Source organism: Nerophis lumbriciformis, linkage group LG32 (genome assembly GCF_033978685.3).
Source record: "Nerophis lumbriciformis linkage group LG32, RoL_Nlum_v2.1, whole genome shotgun sequence".
Lineage (NCBI taxonomy): Eukaryota > Metazoa > Chordata > Actinopteri > Syngnathiformes > Syngnathidae > Nerophis > Nerophis lumbriciformis.
In genome coordinates this window covers 11,606,750-11,627,511 of record NC_084579.2, presented here as the reverse complement: position 1 = coordinate 11,627,511, position 20,762 = coordinate 11,606,750, and the positions used below count along the sequence as shown (strand labels likewise).

Below are 20,762 nucleotides of genomic sequence, written 5' to 3'. Positions count from 1 at the left end.
GCCCAGCCTCTTGTTAAATGCATCTATTGCTTGCACACGTAAGTGACAGCAAGGAATACTTGGTCAACAGCCACACAGGTTACACTGACGGTGGCCATATAAAACAACTTTAACACTCTTACTAATAATGTGCCACACTTTGAACCAAAACCAAACAAGAATGACAAACACATTTTGGGAGAACATCTGCACCGTAACACAACATAAACACAACAGAACAAATACCCAGAATCCCATGCAGCCCTGACTCTTCCGAGCTACATTGTACACCCCTGCTACCACCAAACCCCGCCCCCCACCCCAACCCTGCTCCCTCACACACCACCCCCCCACCCCACCCCCTTGGACCCCGACTTAAACAAGTTGAAAAACTTATTGGGGTGTTACCATTTAGTGGTCAATTGTACGGAATATGTACTATACTGTGCAATCTACTAATAAAAGTTTCAATCAATCAATCAAAAAAAAACTCTTAACCAGTGATTACCATACATTCATAACGCGCCTGGTCTGCCAGAGAATAAAAGGATGAAGCAGCAGGGGTCGGTGTTGCCAACTTAGTGACTTTGTCGCTATATTTAGAAAGTAATCAGACCCCTTGAGGGTGTCTTTTAAATTTTTTTTAAAATGACTCGCGACAAATCTAGTGAAGATAATCCGTCATGAAAGCACATATTGTTTTTTCTCAACATGGGCCCTTCCCCCATCTAAGAGCACTCACAGGCGTCCTGTTTGTTTAGCCACAGAAGAAAAGTTCATTCCTATTTCTTAACACATTTGTTTAGCTTTCCACTAGGGATGTTTTATGCTGCCGATTCTGATACCGACCACCCATGAGTGCGATCGGCCAATACCAAGACCAATAATTTGTATTAACTGTTACTTTTTTAATGTATTAAAGGCGAGTGCTGTTGACAGTTTAACAATATCAACACAATCAATCAATCAATCAATCAATGTTTATTTATATAGCCCTAAATCTAGTGTCTCAAAGGGCTGCACAAGCCACAACGACATCCTCGGTACAGCCCACATAAGGGCAAGGAAAAACTCACCCCAGTGGGACGTCGATGTGAATGACTATGAGAAACCTTGGAGAGGACCGCATATGTGGGTAACCCCCCCCCCTCTAGGGAGACCGAATGCAATGAATGTCGAGTGGGTCTAACATAATATTGTGAGAGTCCAGTCCATAGTGGATCCAGCATAACAGTAAGAGTCCAGTCCACAGTGGGGTCAGCAGGAAAAAATTTGTTTCTTATTTTATTTCATTACTTACAACTATTTCAGCAAAACAAAGTCAATAGAACACAATAACAAAAAAAACAAAAAACAAAAACTAAGCTCTACTATTTATTTAAGTCCTTTGGTTTTTGCCCGCAAGGTCCTATGGTATCCAGGGACACAAGTTTGTAAATATTACCAAAAAAATAGTTTAAAAAAAATAAAAAATTAACCTATTCACTTAATTATTGATCATATACGGATACTACCCTTGGTATCGAGACCACTCATTTATGGATCAATCCGCCCTCTTCTTCAATGCTGACACACCAACAGTTGTTATACTATCCTCTCTCTACACTCTTATTAATCTACTTGTTAATATCGGCTTTAGGGATGTCCGATAATATCCGACTGACGATATTATCGGCCGATAAATGCTTTAAAATGTGATATCAGAAATTATCGGTTTCAAAAAGTTAAATTCATGACTTTTTAAAACGCCGCTGTACAGAGTGGTACACGGACGTAGGGAGAAGTACAGAGCGCCAATAAACTTTAAAGGCACTGCCTTTACGTGCCGGCCCAATCACATAATATCTACGGCTTTTCACGCACACAAGTAAATGCAATGCATACTTGGTCAACAGCCATACAGGTCACACTGAGGGTGGCCGTATAAACAACTTTAACACTGTTACAAATATGCGCCACACTGTGAACCCACACCAAACAAGAATGACAAACACATTTCGGGAGAACATCCACACTATAACACAACATAAACACAACAGAACAAATACCCAAAAACCCTTGCAGCACTAACTCTTCCGGGACGCAACAATATACACCCCCCACTACCCCCTGCCCCCAACCCCGCCCACCTCAACCTCCTCATGCTCTCTCAGGGAGAGCATGTCCCAAATTCCAAGCTGCTGCTTTTAGGCATGTTAAAAAAAATAATGCACTTTGTGACTTCAATAATAAATATGGCAGTGCCATGTTGGCATTGTTTTCCATAACTTGAGTTGATTTATTTTGGAAAACCTTGTTACATTGTTTAATGCATCCAGCGGGGCATCACAACAAAATTAGGCACAATAATGTGTTAATTCCACGACTGTATATATCGGTATCGGTTGATATCGGGATCGGTAATTAAGAGTTGGACAATATCGGAATATCGGCAAAAAAGCCATTATCGGACATCTCTAATCTGCTTACTTTTTGCGTAACGTGCTTTCATCTACACTTCTTAAACTTCACTAAGAACTTATTTATCTTAGTGATGTTTAAAGCTTACTTATCGGATTATCTTAGCAATTAGCATACCTGCTCCTGGGTTGCTCTCAATGAGTAACATGTTTAGCCTTGATATTGATACTTTAGATACTTACGAATGCAGATTATTAACCGTATTGGAGGTGATTTTCTTAGCTTAGGAGAGAGTCTCCACACTGTGTCTGGAGACGCATGATTAGCTGCTAGCCGCTTGTCAGCCGGGGGACTAAAAATAAATAGTGTCAGCCAAAGGGGATCGACGTTTGTGATCTGCATTAAAAGTCTTTAATTGGCAATAGCGATCACATACTTTTGCACGATTATCAGCCAATACTGACCAGTGGCTGATCGATGGGCACATCCCTACTTTTCATGTTTTTTAACCCACCTTTTTGCAAATGAATCATAGTTCACTATAGTGGACTATAGTGTATTACGATTATGAAGGCAGAGTTTTTGATCATACAGAAGTTAGTTCGGCTCATGTTTGGCTGCAATCAACAACATTGCAATGGTGTGGTCTCACAAGTTACTTCATTACAATAGGATTAAAAGACATCCTTGCATAACTGCATCAATAAATCTACACGGCAACAATCAGTGTATGCCACAATAATTTACTTGGTACTGCATAACTTAAGTTTACTAGGAAGTAATGTATACGTGTGCAAAATTGTAATAAATAGTGTGTTTATTTGAATGGCTGGATGGACAAATAGATAGGTACTAGTTACAGTAAGAAAGTTTATTGTGTGTGTGTGTATTTGTGGAGGCGGGATTCTCTGAAAATACCAAAATCTGGACCCCCATGCAGATAAATACCATAAATCCTCCAATTAAGGTCACTATTCAATAGGAGTCCCTCACAATCGTAGTCTACATATGCAAATACCAGTAATCACTCTGGTCTCTGATATACGCTGGGTCAAAAACATTGTGGCTGTGGGCAAACTCCTGATGTTTTTCTTTTTTATTAACACCTTAAGTAGCTGCATTTGAAAAATAGTGAGGGGTTTAGAAAACCGGGGGCAGGAGAGAGCCAATGGTGTACGTTAAAATTGCTAAAAACAGAACATTTACAAACTTAGTTTGTGTGATAGGTGACAAAGCAAATATCTAATTATACATTCTATTGATAAGTAATTTTCAGAGAGCCAAGTGCCGCACTTAGGATACCTCTGGTGTCATGGGTTCCACCCCCACTGGCAAACCTGTCTGGGGACGTAGTCCGCCCTTTCACCCCAAATCATCTGGGATAGGCTCCAGCACACACAATGGCTGGATAATGTTACAGTGGAGGTGCAAAGATGACTGAGACAATGCATGCGAACAGTGTGCATTAGTTTGAGTTTGAGTTTGAGTTTATTTCGAACATGCAAGTATACAACATGATACATCACAATCTCCAGTTTCTCTTTTCAACATGTTCGAAAAGGAGTAGGAAGAAGCAAAGCTTATTTAATCCTACCCCTTTTCTTTTACATGACAGTTGCTAAAACTTTTGTTCACTTCCTGTTCTCAATTTATTCACAATATACTCCATAAGTAATACAATAAAATAAGTAAATAAATAATAATTGGTGAAGTAAGTTACATTTCATATGTTGAGATAAGTAAGATTATTTTGTGAGTGAAAGAATGAAAGAATGGATGAGTTAAATAAATTCAGAATGTTTATCATGGTTCTTCTTCTTTGTACTTTGTAAACACTTTAAGTTTGAAGAGTTTCTTGAAGTGGATCATATTAGTACATTGTTTGATTGCTTTGCTTAATCCATTCCATAATTTAATTCCACATACTGATATACTGAAGGTCTTAAGTGTTGTACGTGCATACAAATGTTTTAAATTACATTTCTCTCTAAGATTATATTTCTCCTCTTTTTTTGAGAAGAATTGTTGTATATTCTTGGGTAGCAGGTTATAGTTTGCTTTGTGTATAATTTTAGCTGTTTGCAAATTCACTATGTCGTAGAATTTCAGAATCTTTGATTCAATAAATAAAGGATTTGTGTGTTCTCTATATCCAACATTATGTATTATTCTAACTGATCTTTTTTGTAACACCGTTAATGAATGAAGTGTACTTTTGTAATTATTTCCCCATATTTCTGCACAATAACTCAGATATGGTAACACTAGTGAGCAGTAGAGAATATGAAGTGATTTTTTGTCTAGAACATGTTTTGCTTTATTCATTATTGACGTGTTTCTTGCTACTTTATGTTGTATATTTTTTACGTGAGATTTCCAGTTCAATTTATCATCAATCATTATACCTAGAAATTTGGTTTCATTTACTCTTTCAATTTCTATTCCGTCTATTTGTATTTGTGTTTGATTTTCTCTTCTACTGTTACCAAATAGCATTATTTTAGTTTTACTGAGATTCAACGATAGTCTGTTTTTGTCAAACCATCTTTTTAATTTATTAATTTCTTCTGTTATTATTTGTAGTATCTTCTGTGTATTCTCTCCTGAACAAAACGCTGTTGTATCATCCGCAAATAATACTAACTTTAAATCTTTTGTAACTTTACAAATGTCATTTATATATAGATTGAATAATTTAGGTCCTAGTATTGATCCCTGAGGTACACCACAGGATATATTTAGCGTTGTAGAGGTGTGTTCGCCTACCTTCACGTATTGTTTCCTGTTCATTAGATAACTTCTTATCCAGTTTAAGACTAACCCTCTGATGCCATATCGTTCTAGTTTTTTGATTAAAATATTGTGATTAATTGTGTCAAATGCTTTAGTTAGATCCATAAAAGGGCAGTGGTCCCCAACCATTTTTTTGCACCACGGACCGGTTTAATGTAGGCATTATTTTCAGGGACCGGCTTTCCACGTGTGCCCGATAAATACAGCAAAAATAAGTGCATGAAAAATACAACTCACTATAACGCTGAATTAGTGGGAGCCCTGGACTTATTTCTTTGGGATGAGATGCAGATGGAAATGAGCCTTTGGCTACAATCTGTCACATGCATATTTTATATGTTCATTAATGTGCATTGTATCATGTCACAAAGTTGTAAAAAATATAACAAATGGAAAATTCCAATGAGTAGTTTCATTGTACATCTATAAACAAGCTTATTGGTGTGTCTCGTGGGAGAAAATGTGGTCGTTTATAAATTATTTAATGTTTCTCTGCGGCCCGGTAGCAAATGTGTCACGGACCGGTGGTTGGGTACCACTGCATCAGGGTGTAATAATTATCTGTACAAATGATAAACTGCCTAGTGGTAAGAATGTCCGCCCTGAGATGGGTAGGTTGTGAGTTCGAACCCCGGCCGAGTCATACCAAAGACTATAAAAATGGGACCCATTACCTCCCTGCTTGGCACTCAGCATCACGGGTTGGAATTGGGGGTTAAATCACCAGAAATTATTCCCGGGCACAGCCACCGCTGCTGCCCACTGCTCCCCTCACCTCCCTGGGGGTGAACAAGGGGTTGGGTCAAATGCAGAGGACAAATTTCACCACACCTCGTGTGTGTGTGACAATCATTGGTACTTTAACTTTAACTTAAAATTACTAACGGTTAGTATTACTGTTAAAAATTTTAATTATCTGAAACCCGAAGACACTGCTCATTTCCTGGATTAGCAGTTAGCGCTCTGGATGCTAGATAGATAGAAACTAGTGCCGTCACTCAATTGCTGGCAACTTGTGTGCTAACTGCTAGCGAGCATCTAGTGCGCTGATCGCTAAGTACCTTAAATGCTAACTTGATTAAAGTTAAAGTTAAAAGTTAAAGTGCCAATGATTGTCACACACACACACACTAGGTGCAGTGAAATTTTCCTCTGCATTTGGCCCATCCCCACAGGGGAGCAGTGAGCAGCAGCGGTGCAGGATACATTAACGTCTTTCCCCATTCAGAAATGACATTCCTCAGGCCTAACTGGGATAATAAACACATTGAAGTCTGAGCAACTGTGCACATTGAACCTAATGTGCTATTTATACATACTTAGTTCCATATACAGACGTTTCTGCAACAGGAAAAAAACAAAACATGTGACGACAAATAAACCGGAAGTGAAACAGACTGTTTTGCCTTCATCCTTAGAGAGGAACTGCGTTTTTTTTTGGTTTTTTTCAATAATTCACAATCCTTATTTAAGACAAGAACACATGTTTTCAAATAAATAAACGTTAGCAAAAGTCAGCTAACAATGGAGCCTCTCAGAGTCGCTTTATTTTGCCTATAAAGCGCTCTAAAAAAAACTCCTTCAACATTTTATACTACCTTACATATGTATGTAAGGTAGTAACAGGCACATTCATAATAACGTGTAATATTTCAACTGGTTCCGGTCGTACCTAACCGACAGGAGTTTTTGTGTAAAAGTAGACAGTTTTATGTCGTCCACAGCTCCTTTACCACATGGGGTCCCCCAGGGCTCAATCCTTGCCCCAATTTTATTTGCGCTTTACCTTCTCCCCCTTGGTTCTATTTTTAGGAAGTACAGTATTGCATTTCATTTTTATGCCGATGATTGCCAGATTTATTTTCCCATGGCACAAAATAACACGGTTCAACGTCTTTTTGACTGCCTGCACGACATCAAAGTCTGGCTTTCAGCTAACTTCCTGAGCCTAAATGAAGACAAAACAGAAGTTATGTTGTTCGGTCCAAGTCGCTCTCCCTCCCCCAATGTTGACCTCGGCACTCTGACCCCGTATCTCAGTGACTGTGTCACAAACCTGGGGGTAAAGTTTGACTCAGATTTTAAATTCGAAAAACAAATCAGCAGCGTCGTTCAAAAAAGCTTTTATCAATTACGCCAAATAGCGAAAGTGAAACCGCTTCTATCAAGTCATGATCTTGAGAAATTAATCCACGCCTTTATCTCGACTCGTCTTGATTATTGTAATGCCCTGTATGTAGGCATTAGCCAGGCCTCCCTCGCCCGCCTGCAGCTCGTGCAGAACTCTGCTGCTCGTCTGCTAACACAGACCCGCAGACGTGAGCACATCACCCCTATTTTAGCGTCCCTTCACTGGCTCCCTGTGCGTTACCGTATCAATTTTAAACTCCTTTTATTTGTTTTTAAATGTCTAAACAACCTCGCGCCAACCTATCTCTCCGACCTCCTTCAGCCTTACTGCCCCACCCGATCCTTAAGATCAGCCGATCAGCTGCTGTTGACGGTCCCTGACACAAGGCTGAAGCTTAGAGGTGACAGAGCTTTCGCCGTTGCTGCTCCCAAGCTCTGGAACGACCTACCTCTGAGTGTTAGACAAGCCTCCTCTCTTCCTGTTTTAAATCTCTCTTAAAAACATACTTTTATTCCATGGCTTTTAACACTGAGTGATATCCATCCTGCAATGGCGCCCCATAATACACCTGCTGTGATCCTGTTTTTATGTTTTTATGTTTTTATTAATTCTATTTTAATTATTTATTTTTTATCGTGTTCTGTTTGTGTTGTGTTGTGTTTGCTCGGTACTCGTTTTATCTTTTAACCTGTTCATTGTACAGCACTTTGGCTACCCCTGTGGTAAATTTTAAATGTGCTTTATAAATAAAGTTGATTTGATTTGATTTGAATATTTATCCTATTTTGCTCATTTTAAGCATACGGCGTAATTAGTTTAATTAATTTAAATTTTAATTAAATAGTTCATTTTAATTTTGTTTCCCAAACGCATCAGAACGTGCCTTTTTCCCTTGAGCAACAACAACACTACTAATAATGACAGGCTTCGTCAGAGACAACAAAGACTACTTTGAGACAAATGATGATCCAGAAACGTATCTTTTTGAGGCTGAATGTAAGGAGGATGAGCTGCAAGTTTAAGAAGCTGTGTGCCAAAAATATGCATGTAGCAGTATTGCTAAGTGCTAAACAAGAACTACAAACTACGCACATTATAAAACAAAAATTTAATCACTTGGATGCCGACTTATATGTTCATATGTTCCCGTTTAGATGAAGATTTAATCATAATCTAAAAAAATTAAAAGGTGGTTGCAAACAAGCGTTCTTTTTGTGTCTTTTTTACCCATCTACGGGTCGAAGATGAATATCAAAGTTGACCAACTTCTCGGTTTATGGCCACAACCTACTATCCAGGTAAGAGGCATGATATATAATCTACAATTTACTTTCGCCAGCTCAGCAGGGATGCAGCAGCTCACAGGCTCAATATGTCAATATAGCAGCACAGGCTACTCTTTGATCACGACGCGGCGAAAAATAGTTATAGTCTGGTATAACGCTTTTAATAACAATATTGCTAATACTTGGTTAAAATTCAGGTCACGAGATGTAAATGGAGAATTGTTGGCGGTTTTTAGATGTTTTTAGAGGGCTTTATGGGCGTAATAGTGTAATAGCTGCATTGTTAGCCACCACGTACTTAGAATGCGTAAAAAAAATAAAAACATGTGTTTTTGTCTTACATAGGGATTGTGAATGATAGGCAAAATTCCAAAAAAGTGCAGGAATTGAAGGAACAAGACCTATCAAACCAAAATAAAGCTTAATTAAAATAATTCAATGTGTTTATAAGTACTTTTCAGCAATTTCCACAATTTTGTGATCACAATAATAACCGTGGCCAGCACGGTGGAATTGGGGTTAGTTTGTGTGCCTCACTATGAGAAGTTCCTGGGTTCAATCCCCGGGCTCGGGGTCTTTCTGAGTGGAGTTTGCATGTTCCCCCCACCTCCAAAGACATGCACCTGGGGATAGGTTGATTGGCAACACTAAATTGGCCAAGAGTGTGAATGTTGTCTGTCTATCTACAAAACCTAAAACCAGTAAAGTTGGCATGTTGTGTAAATCATAAATAGAAACAGAATACAATGATTTGCAAATCTTTTTCAACTTATATTCAATTGAATAGACTGCAAAGACAATATACTTAACGTTCGAACTGGTAAGCTTTGTTATTTTGTGCAAATATTAGCTCATTTGGAATTTGATGCCTGCAACATGTTTCAAAAATGCGGGCACAAGTGGAAAACAAGACTAAACAACCTCGCGCCAACCTATCTCTCCGACCTCCTTCAGCCTTACTGCCCCTCCCGATCCTTAAGATCAGCCGATCAGCTGCTGTTGACGGTCCCTGACACAAGGCTGAAGCTTAGAGGTGACAGAGCTTTCGCCGTTGCTGCTCCCAAGCTCTGGAACGACCTACCCCTGAGTGTTAGACAAGCCTCCTCTCTTCCTGTTTTTAAATCTCTCTTAAAAACATACTTTTATTCCATGGCTTTTAACACTGAGTGATATCCATCCTGCAATGGCGCCCCATAATACACCTGCTGTGATCCTGTTTTTATGTTTTTATGTTTTTATTAATTCTATTTTAATTATTTATTTTTTATCATGTTCTGTTTGTGTTGTGTTGTGTTTGCTCGGTACTCGTTTTATCTTTTAACCTGCTCATTGTACAGCACTTTGGCTACCCCTGTGGTAAATTTTAAATGTGCTTTATAAATAAAGTTGATTTGATTTGATTTGACTGATAAAGTTGAGGAATGCTCATCAAACACTTATTTGGAACATCCCACAGGTGAACAGGCTAATTGGGAACAGGTGGGTGCCATGATTGGGTATAAAAGCAGCTTCTAAGAAAAGCTCAGTCATTCACAAACAAGGATGGGGCGAGGGTCACTACTTTGTTAACAAATGCGCGAGCAAATTGTCGAACAGTTTAAGAAAAACATTTCTCAACCAGCTATTGCAAGGAATTTAGGGATTCACCATCAGGATATCACCACATGGGCTCAGGAACACTTCAGAAAACCACTGTCAGTAACTACAGTTGCTCGCTACATCTGTAAGTGCAAGTTAAAACTCTACTATGCAAAGCGAAAGCCATTTATCAACAACACCCAGAAATGCCACCGGCTTCGCTGGGCCCGAGCTTATCTAAGATGGACTGATGCAAAGTGGAAAAGTGTTATGTGGTCTGACGAGTCCACATTTCAAATTGTTTTTGGAAACTGTGGACGTTGTGTCCTCCGGACCAAATGGGAAAATAACCATCCGGACGGACTGTTATAGGAGCAAGTTCAAAAGCCAGCATGTGTGATGGTATGGGTTTATTATGGTATGGTATATTAGTGCCCAAGGCATGGGTAACTTACTCATCTGTGAAGGCACCATTAATGCTAAAAGGTACATACAGGTTTCGGAGCAACATATGTTGCCATCCAAGCAACGTTATCATGGACGTCCCTGCTTATTTCAGCAAGACAATGCCAAGCCACATTCTGCACGTGTTACAACGGCGTGGCTTCATAGTAAAAGAGTGCGGGTACTAGACTGGCCTGCCTGTAGTCCAGACCTGTCTCCCATTGAAAATGTGTGGTGCATTATGAAGCGTAAAATACCACAACGGAGACCCCCGGACTGTTGAACAACTTAAGCTGTACATCAAGCAAGAATGGGAAAGAATTCCACCTGAAAAGCTTCAAGAATTGGTCTCCTCAGTTCCCAAACGTTTACTGAGTGTTGTAAAAGGAAAGGCCATGTAACACAGTGGTAAACATGCGCTTGTGCCAAATTTTTTGCAACGTTTTGCTGCCATTAAATTCTAAGTTAAAGGGGAACATTATCACAATTTCAGAAGGGTTAAAACCATTAAAAAACAGTTCCCAGTGGATATTTTATTTTTCGAAGTTTTTTTTCAAAATTTTACCCATCACGCAATATCCCTAAAAAAAGCTTCAAAGTGCCTGATTTTAACCATCGTTATATACACCCGTCCATTTTCCTGTGACGTCACACAGTGATGCCAATACAAACAAACATGGCGGATAGAACAGCAAGGTATAGCGACATTAGCTCGGATTCAGACTCGGATTTCAGCGGCTTAAGCGATTCAACAGATTACGCATGTATTGGTTTACAGCATATGAAATACATTTGGCAACAACATGCACTTTGAGAGTGCAGACAGCCCATTTCAGGCGCGCTAAGAACGTATATTTTTCCACGATTTCAGCACTCAGGTTAACCATACCTAAATAGACACAAAATACTGCATTACACAAGACTACCCGAATGTACTCGAATGATTGAAAAAAAAAAAAGTTTTTAAGCTAAATTATTGGTAAACACAGTTTATGTATAATAATTTACGTAAAACCGCGAGTAATGAATACAGTTTTCATCAATTAATATATTCTGTAGACATACCCTCATCCGCTCTCTTTTCCTGAAAGCTGATCTGTCCAGTTTTGGACAGATTTGATTTTGATTATTTGCAAAAAAAAAAAAAAGAAGTTTCTCAGTTCAAACATTAAATATCTTGTCTTTGCAGTCTATTCAATTGAATATACGTAAAAAAGAATTTGCAAATAATTGTATTCTGTTTTTATTTACCATTTACACAACGTGACAACTTCACTGGTTTTGGGTTTTGTATGTTGGCCCTGCGATGAAGTGGCGACTTGTCCAGGGTGTACCCCGCCTTCCGCCCGAATGCAGCCGGGATAGGCTCCAGCACACCCCGCGACCCCGAAAGGGACAAACGGTAGAAAAATGGATGGATGGATGATTATTTGCAAAAAAAAAATGTGTTTCTCAGTTCTAACATTAAATATCTTGTCTTTGCAGTCTATTCAGTTGAATATATGTAAAAAAAGGATTTGCAAATCATTGTATTCTGTTTTTGTTTACAATTTACTAGGGGTGTAACGGTACGTGTATTTGTATTGAACCGTTTCGGTACGGGGGTTTCGGTGAAGGCTAATTCGCTTTTAGCGTAACGTTAGCTCATTTTGCGGTGTGTGTGTGTGTGTTACGGACAGCAAAGCCCTGTCTGTCTGTTATTTCACTTTACCTTTTTCTGTGTTGATTGTGCTGTGTTGAAGCAGCAAAAAAGGACATTATGTTAAATGAAGAGTTTCTGTCTCTGATAATAATAATAATAATAATAATAATACCTGGGACTTATATAGCGCTTTTCTAAATACCCAAAGTCGCTTTACATGTGTGTGTGCGGGTGGGGGGGCTGGGGGAGGAGGGACGATAAAAACAACTTTATTAGAAAAAAATAAAAATAAAAAAACAAAAATAAATAAATAAATAAGAGACACCTAGGGCAGGGTCAGTTTGGAAAGGCTAATGTGAAGAGGTGAGTTTTTAGGGTGGCTTTGAAGGTAGGGAGGGAGGGGGCATCTCTGATGTGCCTGGGGAGAGCGTTCCAGAGAGAGGGGGCAGCCACGGAGAAGGCCCTGTCGCCCCAGGTTCGGCGCCTGGTCTTGGGGACCTCCAGGTATGATAGTTGATATAATAATGTAACTGCATCATAAAGCCTACATGAACTCCATGGTGTTCAGGGATGAATAGTCTCTCCTATTGCTATTGTACTATTTTTAAAATGATAGTTACATTAATCATTAGTAATGGAGCAGCCTAGTTTTGAATGGCAGGGTCCCTGCTATCACATGTTGATAAAAATATAACATTTACATATTAAAAATCAACTACAGGCTTCCCAAATGCTCTAATAAATTAAGCATGATGAGTTGACTTGAAACTGTTTAATGTTGCATTTTTTATATGTAGAAGAAAAATTTTGTCATTTGATTTAATCTGAGCAACAACTTGAGGCAGTTTAATGTTGATTAACTTGGGCAGAATTATTATAGTGTTCCCAATGTTAAAAGGATAAAGCCATTGTTTACAAATTTGGTAAATAAATAACCAAAAAAAATTATATTTTGTTGTTTTCTTACTGTACCGAAAATTAACCGAACCGTGACCTCTAAACCGGGGTACGTACCGAACCGAAATTTTTGTGTACCGTTACACCCCTACAATTTACACAACGTGCCAACTTCCCTGGTTTTGGGTTTTGTATGTTGGCCCTGCCATGAGGTGGCGACTTGTCCAAGGTGTACCATGCCTTCCGCTCGAATGCAGCTGGGATAGGCTCCAGCACACCCCGTGACCCCGAAAGGGACAAACGGTAGAAAATGGATGGATGATTATTTACCAAAAAATAAATTAAGTTTCTCAGTTGGAACATTAAATATCTCGTCTTTGCAGTCTATTCAATTGAATATAAGTTGAAAAGGATTTGCAAATCATTGCATTCTGTTTTTGTTTACAATTTAATTTAATTTACGCCTTCCGCCCGAATGCAGCTGGGATAGGCTCCAGCAGGGGCGTCACTAGCTTTTAAGGACAGGGGGGGCTTAGCCCCCAGGAGATGCACAGGATGCGAGCGAACGTTACGCACAAGCACAAAACTTCACAAACGGCAAACAAAGACTTAGAAATTATTCATTGTTATTATTATTATTTTAAAAAAATGCATGGGACGAAAGAAATGCTCCCCGGGACGATGGCTTTTAACCATTTTTTTTCTTTGTCTTTTTATGTATTTATTCATTCTACATTTTATATTAAATGTCTTGGTTTTTCCTCCCTCTGAAAATCCTATGAAATGTTTAACAAGCCATCCTATAATAATACAACAGCTATTAATATAACAATACATTAAAACAAATATATTTAATGATGTTTTTTCATTATTTTAACAATTACTTTATATAGATTCTACAAGAAACACAAAACTTAAAAACTAAATTATTTACAATTGCACACACAAGGTTTTGTGCCGCTTCACTCATTGTAAAGGAAGATAATGTGCTTCGTACATCTGCAGGACCGCAAGCAAGGTCGCAGAGAAAATGCGGACTGGAATTTGAGTGATGTGGGCATTTTCTATATGAACAAGTGGAATGGATTGGATACCGACGCACTAAAGGGGCTCTCTACCTTACGCTACGAAGTGAGGGGAAACCGAGTGAATAATAACAGGTTATATCATACTTGCCAACCTTGAGACCTCCGATTTCGAGAGGGGGGGTGGGGGTTGGGGGGTGGGGGGAGTATATTGACAGCTAGAATTCACAAAGTCAAGTATTTCATACATGTATATATATATATATATATATATATATATATATATATATATATATATATTTAAATGTGCTTTATAAATAAAGTTGATTTGATTGGATTTATATATATATATATATCCTGAAAATATGCTAACAAAACTGTGTTTAGATAATTGATACTTCAAACTTGCATAAATATAACATGAATATAACATAACTTGGCTTCTGAGAGCTTCAAAATGTAATGAATAAAATGCTAAAGTTGTTGATAAACAAGCAATTATTTTAATAAATAAATATGGTCATTTTAAATGAATTATTATGATAATTTAAAATTAATTATTTCAAATATGTTTATTTGAATGTACCGGTATAATTCTATGGCTGGATGTAATAAGGAGTCAGAAAAAATACAAATAAAAATACAATTAATTTTGATGTTTTTAGCAAAATATAGTAAAAATGTATTTAGTTAGTTTTTTTAAAATTAATAAATATATTTATTTTTAGGTAAGATAAACATAATAATACAACTTATCTCTAGTCTGGATGATTTAGTTCTTGTCACCCTGTTGTCCTCCTGTAGTGAAAAAAGGCTGTCCTCACTCAGGTCCGCATGGAGCTGGAGGGGGCGTGGCCTCCAGCTCCGGCTGAAAATCGGGAGATTTTCGGGAGAATATTTGTCCCGGGAGGTTTTCGGGTGAGGCGTTGAATTTCGGGAGTCTCCTGGGAAATTCGGGAGGGTTGGCAAGTATGGGTTATATGATTATTTATTTAAACTCATATTCGGGCCACTTTATAATGACTATGTCGGCATGTATTTGTAAAAAAAAACAAAAAACAACACCAAATTATTTAGGGGGGCTTGAGCCCCCCTAAAATAGGCCTAACAACGCCAATGGGCTCCAGCACACCCTGGATGGACGGAATAATAACCGTGATATGATTTTTATATCGTTACATCGAGATGCATGCATCGTGCAACTATATTATGCACTCGCCCAAGAGTTGCAAAAACAATGCACCGGTGGAGTGACATCAACGTAAACAAGTGGGTGGGTGCACTTCCTCCTCTCTCTCTGCATGGCGTCAATGTAAACAAACATGTTGTGCACGCATGGCCGCCGTGCACACAGCAAGTTGACGTGACGTGACGTGACCCACGGATACGAGCACGGGGGGAAAGGGGGGTCCATGACGGGTTCTTGCGCAATTAGCGAATTCCTATGAAAACAGGAAGCTCGCTTTCGTCCAAAAACACCGAGAGGACCCCCTCACTCCAGCAGAGCCCCCCCGCCCCCCGCCCCCCGCCCTCTGTTTGCATGACGAGGCCCCACATTTACCTGCTTCCCTCGGTAGAAGAGGCGCTGCTGCTGCGGGCTGACGTTGAATATGTCCCGTATCTTCACCCGGAGCGTCTCGATCTTGGTCAGCCTGGAGAGATCCTCCACGGTCCGGGTCTCCTTCCCGTCTATGGTGCGGACCTGGATCCACATCGTCGCGTCCGCCCTTGTTTACGCCTCAGATAAACGGCTGGATGCGTATGCACGGTTAATGTCGTTTCCGGCGTGAGGAGGGGAGAGAGAAAGAGAGCGGGAGGGCAGTTCAAACGTACACAATTCGCGTCTCCATCGCGTATTTTTGTTCGTTCCACCGCAGAGCACAACGTCGGTCGGACTGTGGATCCTGCTCGTGCGGATGATGTTTCACATGAGGTTGCGGCGCCAAGTTAGTCTCGCGAGATTACGAACCTGGCAGTTAAAGGGGCCGCTTAGCGCTCACAACAACATAAAACACACACTTGTAAATACTTTATATCTATACACTTAACTTTTTACCTTATAATTGTAGCTACGCGATTAAAAATAGAAGACTACATCCTTTATTACCATAAAAATCGTGATTACATTTGTCAACATCTTACCTCGCCGAGACTACCAGAAACACTCTAAAGAAGAGAACCACCATTTTGAGGGAAAACGTCTAACCCTGCTAACGTATGCTATCATTTACCTGTATGCTCCTTCGTTTGTGTTTTATTCGCTTTTAACCCAATTTATCACGTTAAGGGGGGATATTTTAAAATGTGTGGTCACAAGTGACGATAAATATGTTACTTACTGTAGTTATCTCCCTAAGCAAGAACATCTCTAATGGGGTCGTACACTAGCTTTTTGCGGCATCTAGCGGTTGAAAAATAAGAAGCTTGTGTTGCCAGATGGAAAAAAGCTTGAAATTGACGTATTTTGAAGATAAATATTGGACATAATCTATTAAATAGTCCAATTTTAGAATTGATTTTAAAACCTTGCTGTTTGTTTTTAAAGCTTTACATGGACTGGCACCTCAGTATATCTCGGACCTCATCCAAATTTACAATCCTGCACGCGCTCTGAGGTCCGAGAGCCAGCTCCAGCTTGTGGTGTCCAAGACGAGACTTAAAACCAGGGGAGACAGGGCCTTCTCTGTGGTCGGCCCTAAGCTCTGGAACACTCTGCCCCTCCATATTCGAACTGCTCCCACAGTGGAGTGTTTTATGTCTCGTCTTAAGACCCACTTTTATTCGCTGGCTTTTAACACTACGTGAGTTGTGTTGTCCTCTGTGTTTTTAACATTTTTGATTTCTATTTACTGTTTTAATTGGTTTTACCCTTTGAAATTGTTTTTAATCATATTTATTTTGTATTGTTTTTTAATTGTGTTTAATATTGTTGTGCAGCACTTTGGAAACATTTTGTTATTTAAATGTGCTATATAAATAAAGTGGATTGGATTGGATTGAATATTTATCTTCAAAATATGTCAAGTGTTTTTCAACCACTGTGCGTGAGATACATTCTGGTGTGCCGTGGGAGATCATCTAATTTCACCTATTTGGGTTAAAAATATTTTTTGCAAAACAGTAATTATAGTCTGCAAATGACGTGTTGTTGTTGAGTGTCGGTGCTGTCGAGAGCTCGGCAGAGTAACCGTGTAATACTCTTCCATATCAGTAGGTGGCAGCCGGTAGCTAATTGCTTTGTAGATGTCGGAAACAGCGGGAGGCAGCGTGCAGGTAAAAAAGGTGTCTAATGCTTAAACCAAAAATAAACAAAAGGTGAGTGCCCCTGAGAAAAGGCATTGAAGCTTAGGGAAGGCTATGCAGAACGAAACTAAAACTGAACTTGCTACAAAGTAAACAAAAACAGAATGCTGGACGACAGCAAAGACTTACTGTTCATGCGTTCGTTACGTCTCGTCTCGACTACTGTAACGTATTATTTTCGGGTCTCCCTATGTCTAGCATTAAAAAATTACAGTTGGTACAAAATGCGGCTGCTAGACTTTTGACAAGAACAAGAAAGTTTGATCATATTACGCCTATACTGGCTCACCTGCACTGGCTTCCTGTGCACTTAAGATGTGACTTTAAGGTTTTACTACTTACGTATAAAATACTACACGGTCTAGCTCCGTCCTATCTTGTCGATTGCATTGTACCATATGTCCCGGCAAGAAATCTGCGTTCAAAGAACTCCGGCTTATTAGTGATTCCCAGAGCCCAAAAAAAGTCTGTGGGCTATAGAGCGTTTTCTATTCGGGCTCCAGTACTATGGAATGCCCTCCCGGTAACAATTAGAGATGGTACCTCAGTAGAAGCATTTAAGTCCCATCTTAAAACTCATTTGTATACTCTAGCCTTTAAATAGCCCCCCTGTTAGACCAGTTGATCTGCCGTTTCTTTTCTTTTCTCCTCTGCTCCCCTTTTCCTTGAGGGGGGGGCACAGCCTGGATGAAGTGCTGGCTGTCCAGAGTCGGGACCCGGGGTGGACCGCTCGCCTGTGCATCGGCTGGGAACATCTCTACGCTGCTGACCCGTCTCCGCTCGGGATGGTGTCCTGCTGGCCCCACTATGGACTGGACTCTTACTATTATGTTGGATCCACTATGGACTGGACTCTCACAATATTATGTCAGACCCACTCGACATCCATTGCTTTCGGTCTCCCCTAGAGGGGGGGGGTTACCCACATATGCGGTCCTCTCCAAGGTTTCTCATAGTCATTCACATCGACGTCCCACTGGGGTGAGTTTTCCTTGCCCGTATGTGGGCTTTGTATCGAGGATGTCGTTGTGGCTTGTGCAGCCCTTTGAGACACTTGTGATTTAGGGCTATATAAATAAAGATTGATTGATTGATTGATTGATACTGTGGAGCAAAGATGGTTGTTTTTTTTGGTTTTTATTGATTGACTGAGACATTTATTAGTAGATTGCACAGTGCAGTACATATTCCATTCAATTGGTACCCTGAATACGTTTTTCAACTTGTTTAAGTCGGGGTCCACTTAAATTGATTCATGATACAGATATATACTATCAGCATAATACAGTCATCACACAAGATAATCATCAGAGTATATACATTGAATTATTTACATTATTTACAATCCGGGGTGTGGGATGTAGGGGGAGGGGGGGTTAGGTTTGGTTGGATGGTCACAAGTGACGTTAAAGATGTTACATAGTGTAGTTATCTCACTAAGCAAGAACATCTCTAATGGGGGTCGTACATTAGCTTCTTGCGGCATCTAGCGGTTGAAAAATAAGAGGCCTGTGTTGCCAGGTGGAAAAAAACTTGAAATTGACGTGTTTTGAAGAGAAATATTGGACATAATCTATTAAATAGTCCAATATTTCTCTTCAAAATACGTCAAGTGTTTTTCAACCACTGTGCCTTGGTAGATCATCTAATTTCACCTATTTGGGTTAAAAGTATTTTTTGCAAAACAGTAATTATAGTCTGCAAATGATGTGTTGTTGTTGAGTGTCGGTGCTGTCGAGAGCTCGGCAGAGTAACCGTGTAATACTCTTCCATATCAGTAGGTGGCAGCCGGTAGCTAATTGCTTTGTAGATGTCGGAAAAAAGAGCGGGAGGCAGTGTGCAGGTAAAAAAGGTGTCTAATGCCTAAACCAAAAATAAACAAAAGGTGAGTGCCCCTGAGAAAAGGCATTGAAGCTTAGAGAAGGCTATGCAGAACGAAACTAAAACTGAACTTGCAACAAAGTAAACGAAAACAGAATGCTGGACGACAGCAAAGACTTACTGTGGAGCAAAGATGTTTTTTTTGTTTTTGTTTTTTTTGATTGACTGAGACTTTTATTAGTAGATTGCACAGTGCAGTACATATTCCATTCAATTGGTAGGGGTCCACTTAAATTGATTCATGATACAGATATATACTATCATCATAATACAGTCATCACACAAGATAATCATCAGAGTATATACATTGAATTATTTACATTATTAACAATCTGGGGTGTGGGATGTAGGGGGGGTGGTGGGGGTTAGGTTTGGTTGATATCAACACTTCAGTCATCAACAATTGCATCATCAGAGAAATGGACATTGGAACAGTGTAGGACTGACTTGGTAGGATATGTACAGCAAGTAGTGGACATAGAGAAAGAGAGATCAGAAAGCATAAGAATAAGTATCTACATTTGATTATTTACAATCCGGGGAGGTAGGAAGTGGAAGGGAGGGTGCTAGTTTAGGGTTGAAGTTGTCTGGGGGTGTTCTTTTAGTGCGGTTTTGAAGGAGGATAGAGATGCCCTTTCTTTTACACCTGTTGGGAGTGCATTCCATATTGATGTGGCATAGAAGGAGAATGAGTTAAGACCTTTGTTTGATCGGAATCTGGGTTTAACGTGGTTAGTGGAGCTCCCCCTGGTGTTGTGGTTATGGTGGTCATTTACGTTAAGGAAGTAGTTTGACATGTACTTCGGTATCAGAGAGGTGTAGCGGATTTTATTGACTAGGCTCAGTGCAAGTTGTTTTACTCTGTCCTCCACCCTGAGCCAGCCCACTTTGGAGAAGTGGGTAGGAGTGAGGTGGGATCTTGGGTGGAGGTCTAGAAGTAATCTAACTAGCTTGTTCTGGGATGTCTAGATTTGAGGGTTTTGGAGGTGCTAGGGTACCAGGAGGTGCATGCGTAATCGAAAAAGGGTTGAATGAGAGTTCCCGCTAGAATCTTCATGGTGCTTTTGTTGACCAGAGAGGAGATTCTATAGAGAAATCTCGTTCGTTGGTTGACCTTTTTGATTACCTTGGTTGCCATTTTATCACAGGAAAGATTAGCCTTTCGAATGGAACCTAGGTAGGTGACCTCATCTTTGCTGGTGATAACAATGTCACCCACTTTTATAGTGAAGTCATTGACTTTCTTAAGGTTGATGTGGGACTGAAATAGGATGGAGTCCATTTCACCCAAGTGTATGGATAGCTTGTTGTCAGCGAGCCAGGTGCAAATTCTACAGAGTTCAGCACTGAGGATTTTCTCCGCCTTTGACTTGTCCTTGCCGGATACCAGCAGGGCCGAGTCA

At 39.8% G+C, this 20,762-nt stretch overlaps 1 protein-coding gene across 1 annotated transcript in view; it reads right to left on the bottom strand.

The window, feature by feature from the left end:
• Positions 1-16,108, bottom strand: part of LOC133574941 (E3 ubiquitin-protein ligase UHRF2-like) — a 58,959-nt gene extending 42,851 nt beyond the window's left edge. The window contains exon 1 of the mRNA XM_061927307.1: positions 15,737-16,108. Coding sequence (XP_061783291.1) covers positions 15,737-15,889 — 153 coding nt within the window. The 5' untranslated portion in view covers positions 15,890-16,108. The remainder of the gene's footprint in view (positions 1-15,736) is intronic.
• Between the last annotated feature and the right edge of the window lie 4,654 nt (positions 16,109-20,762).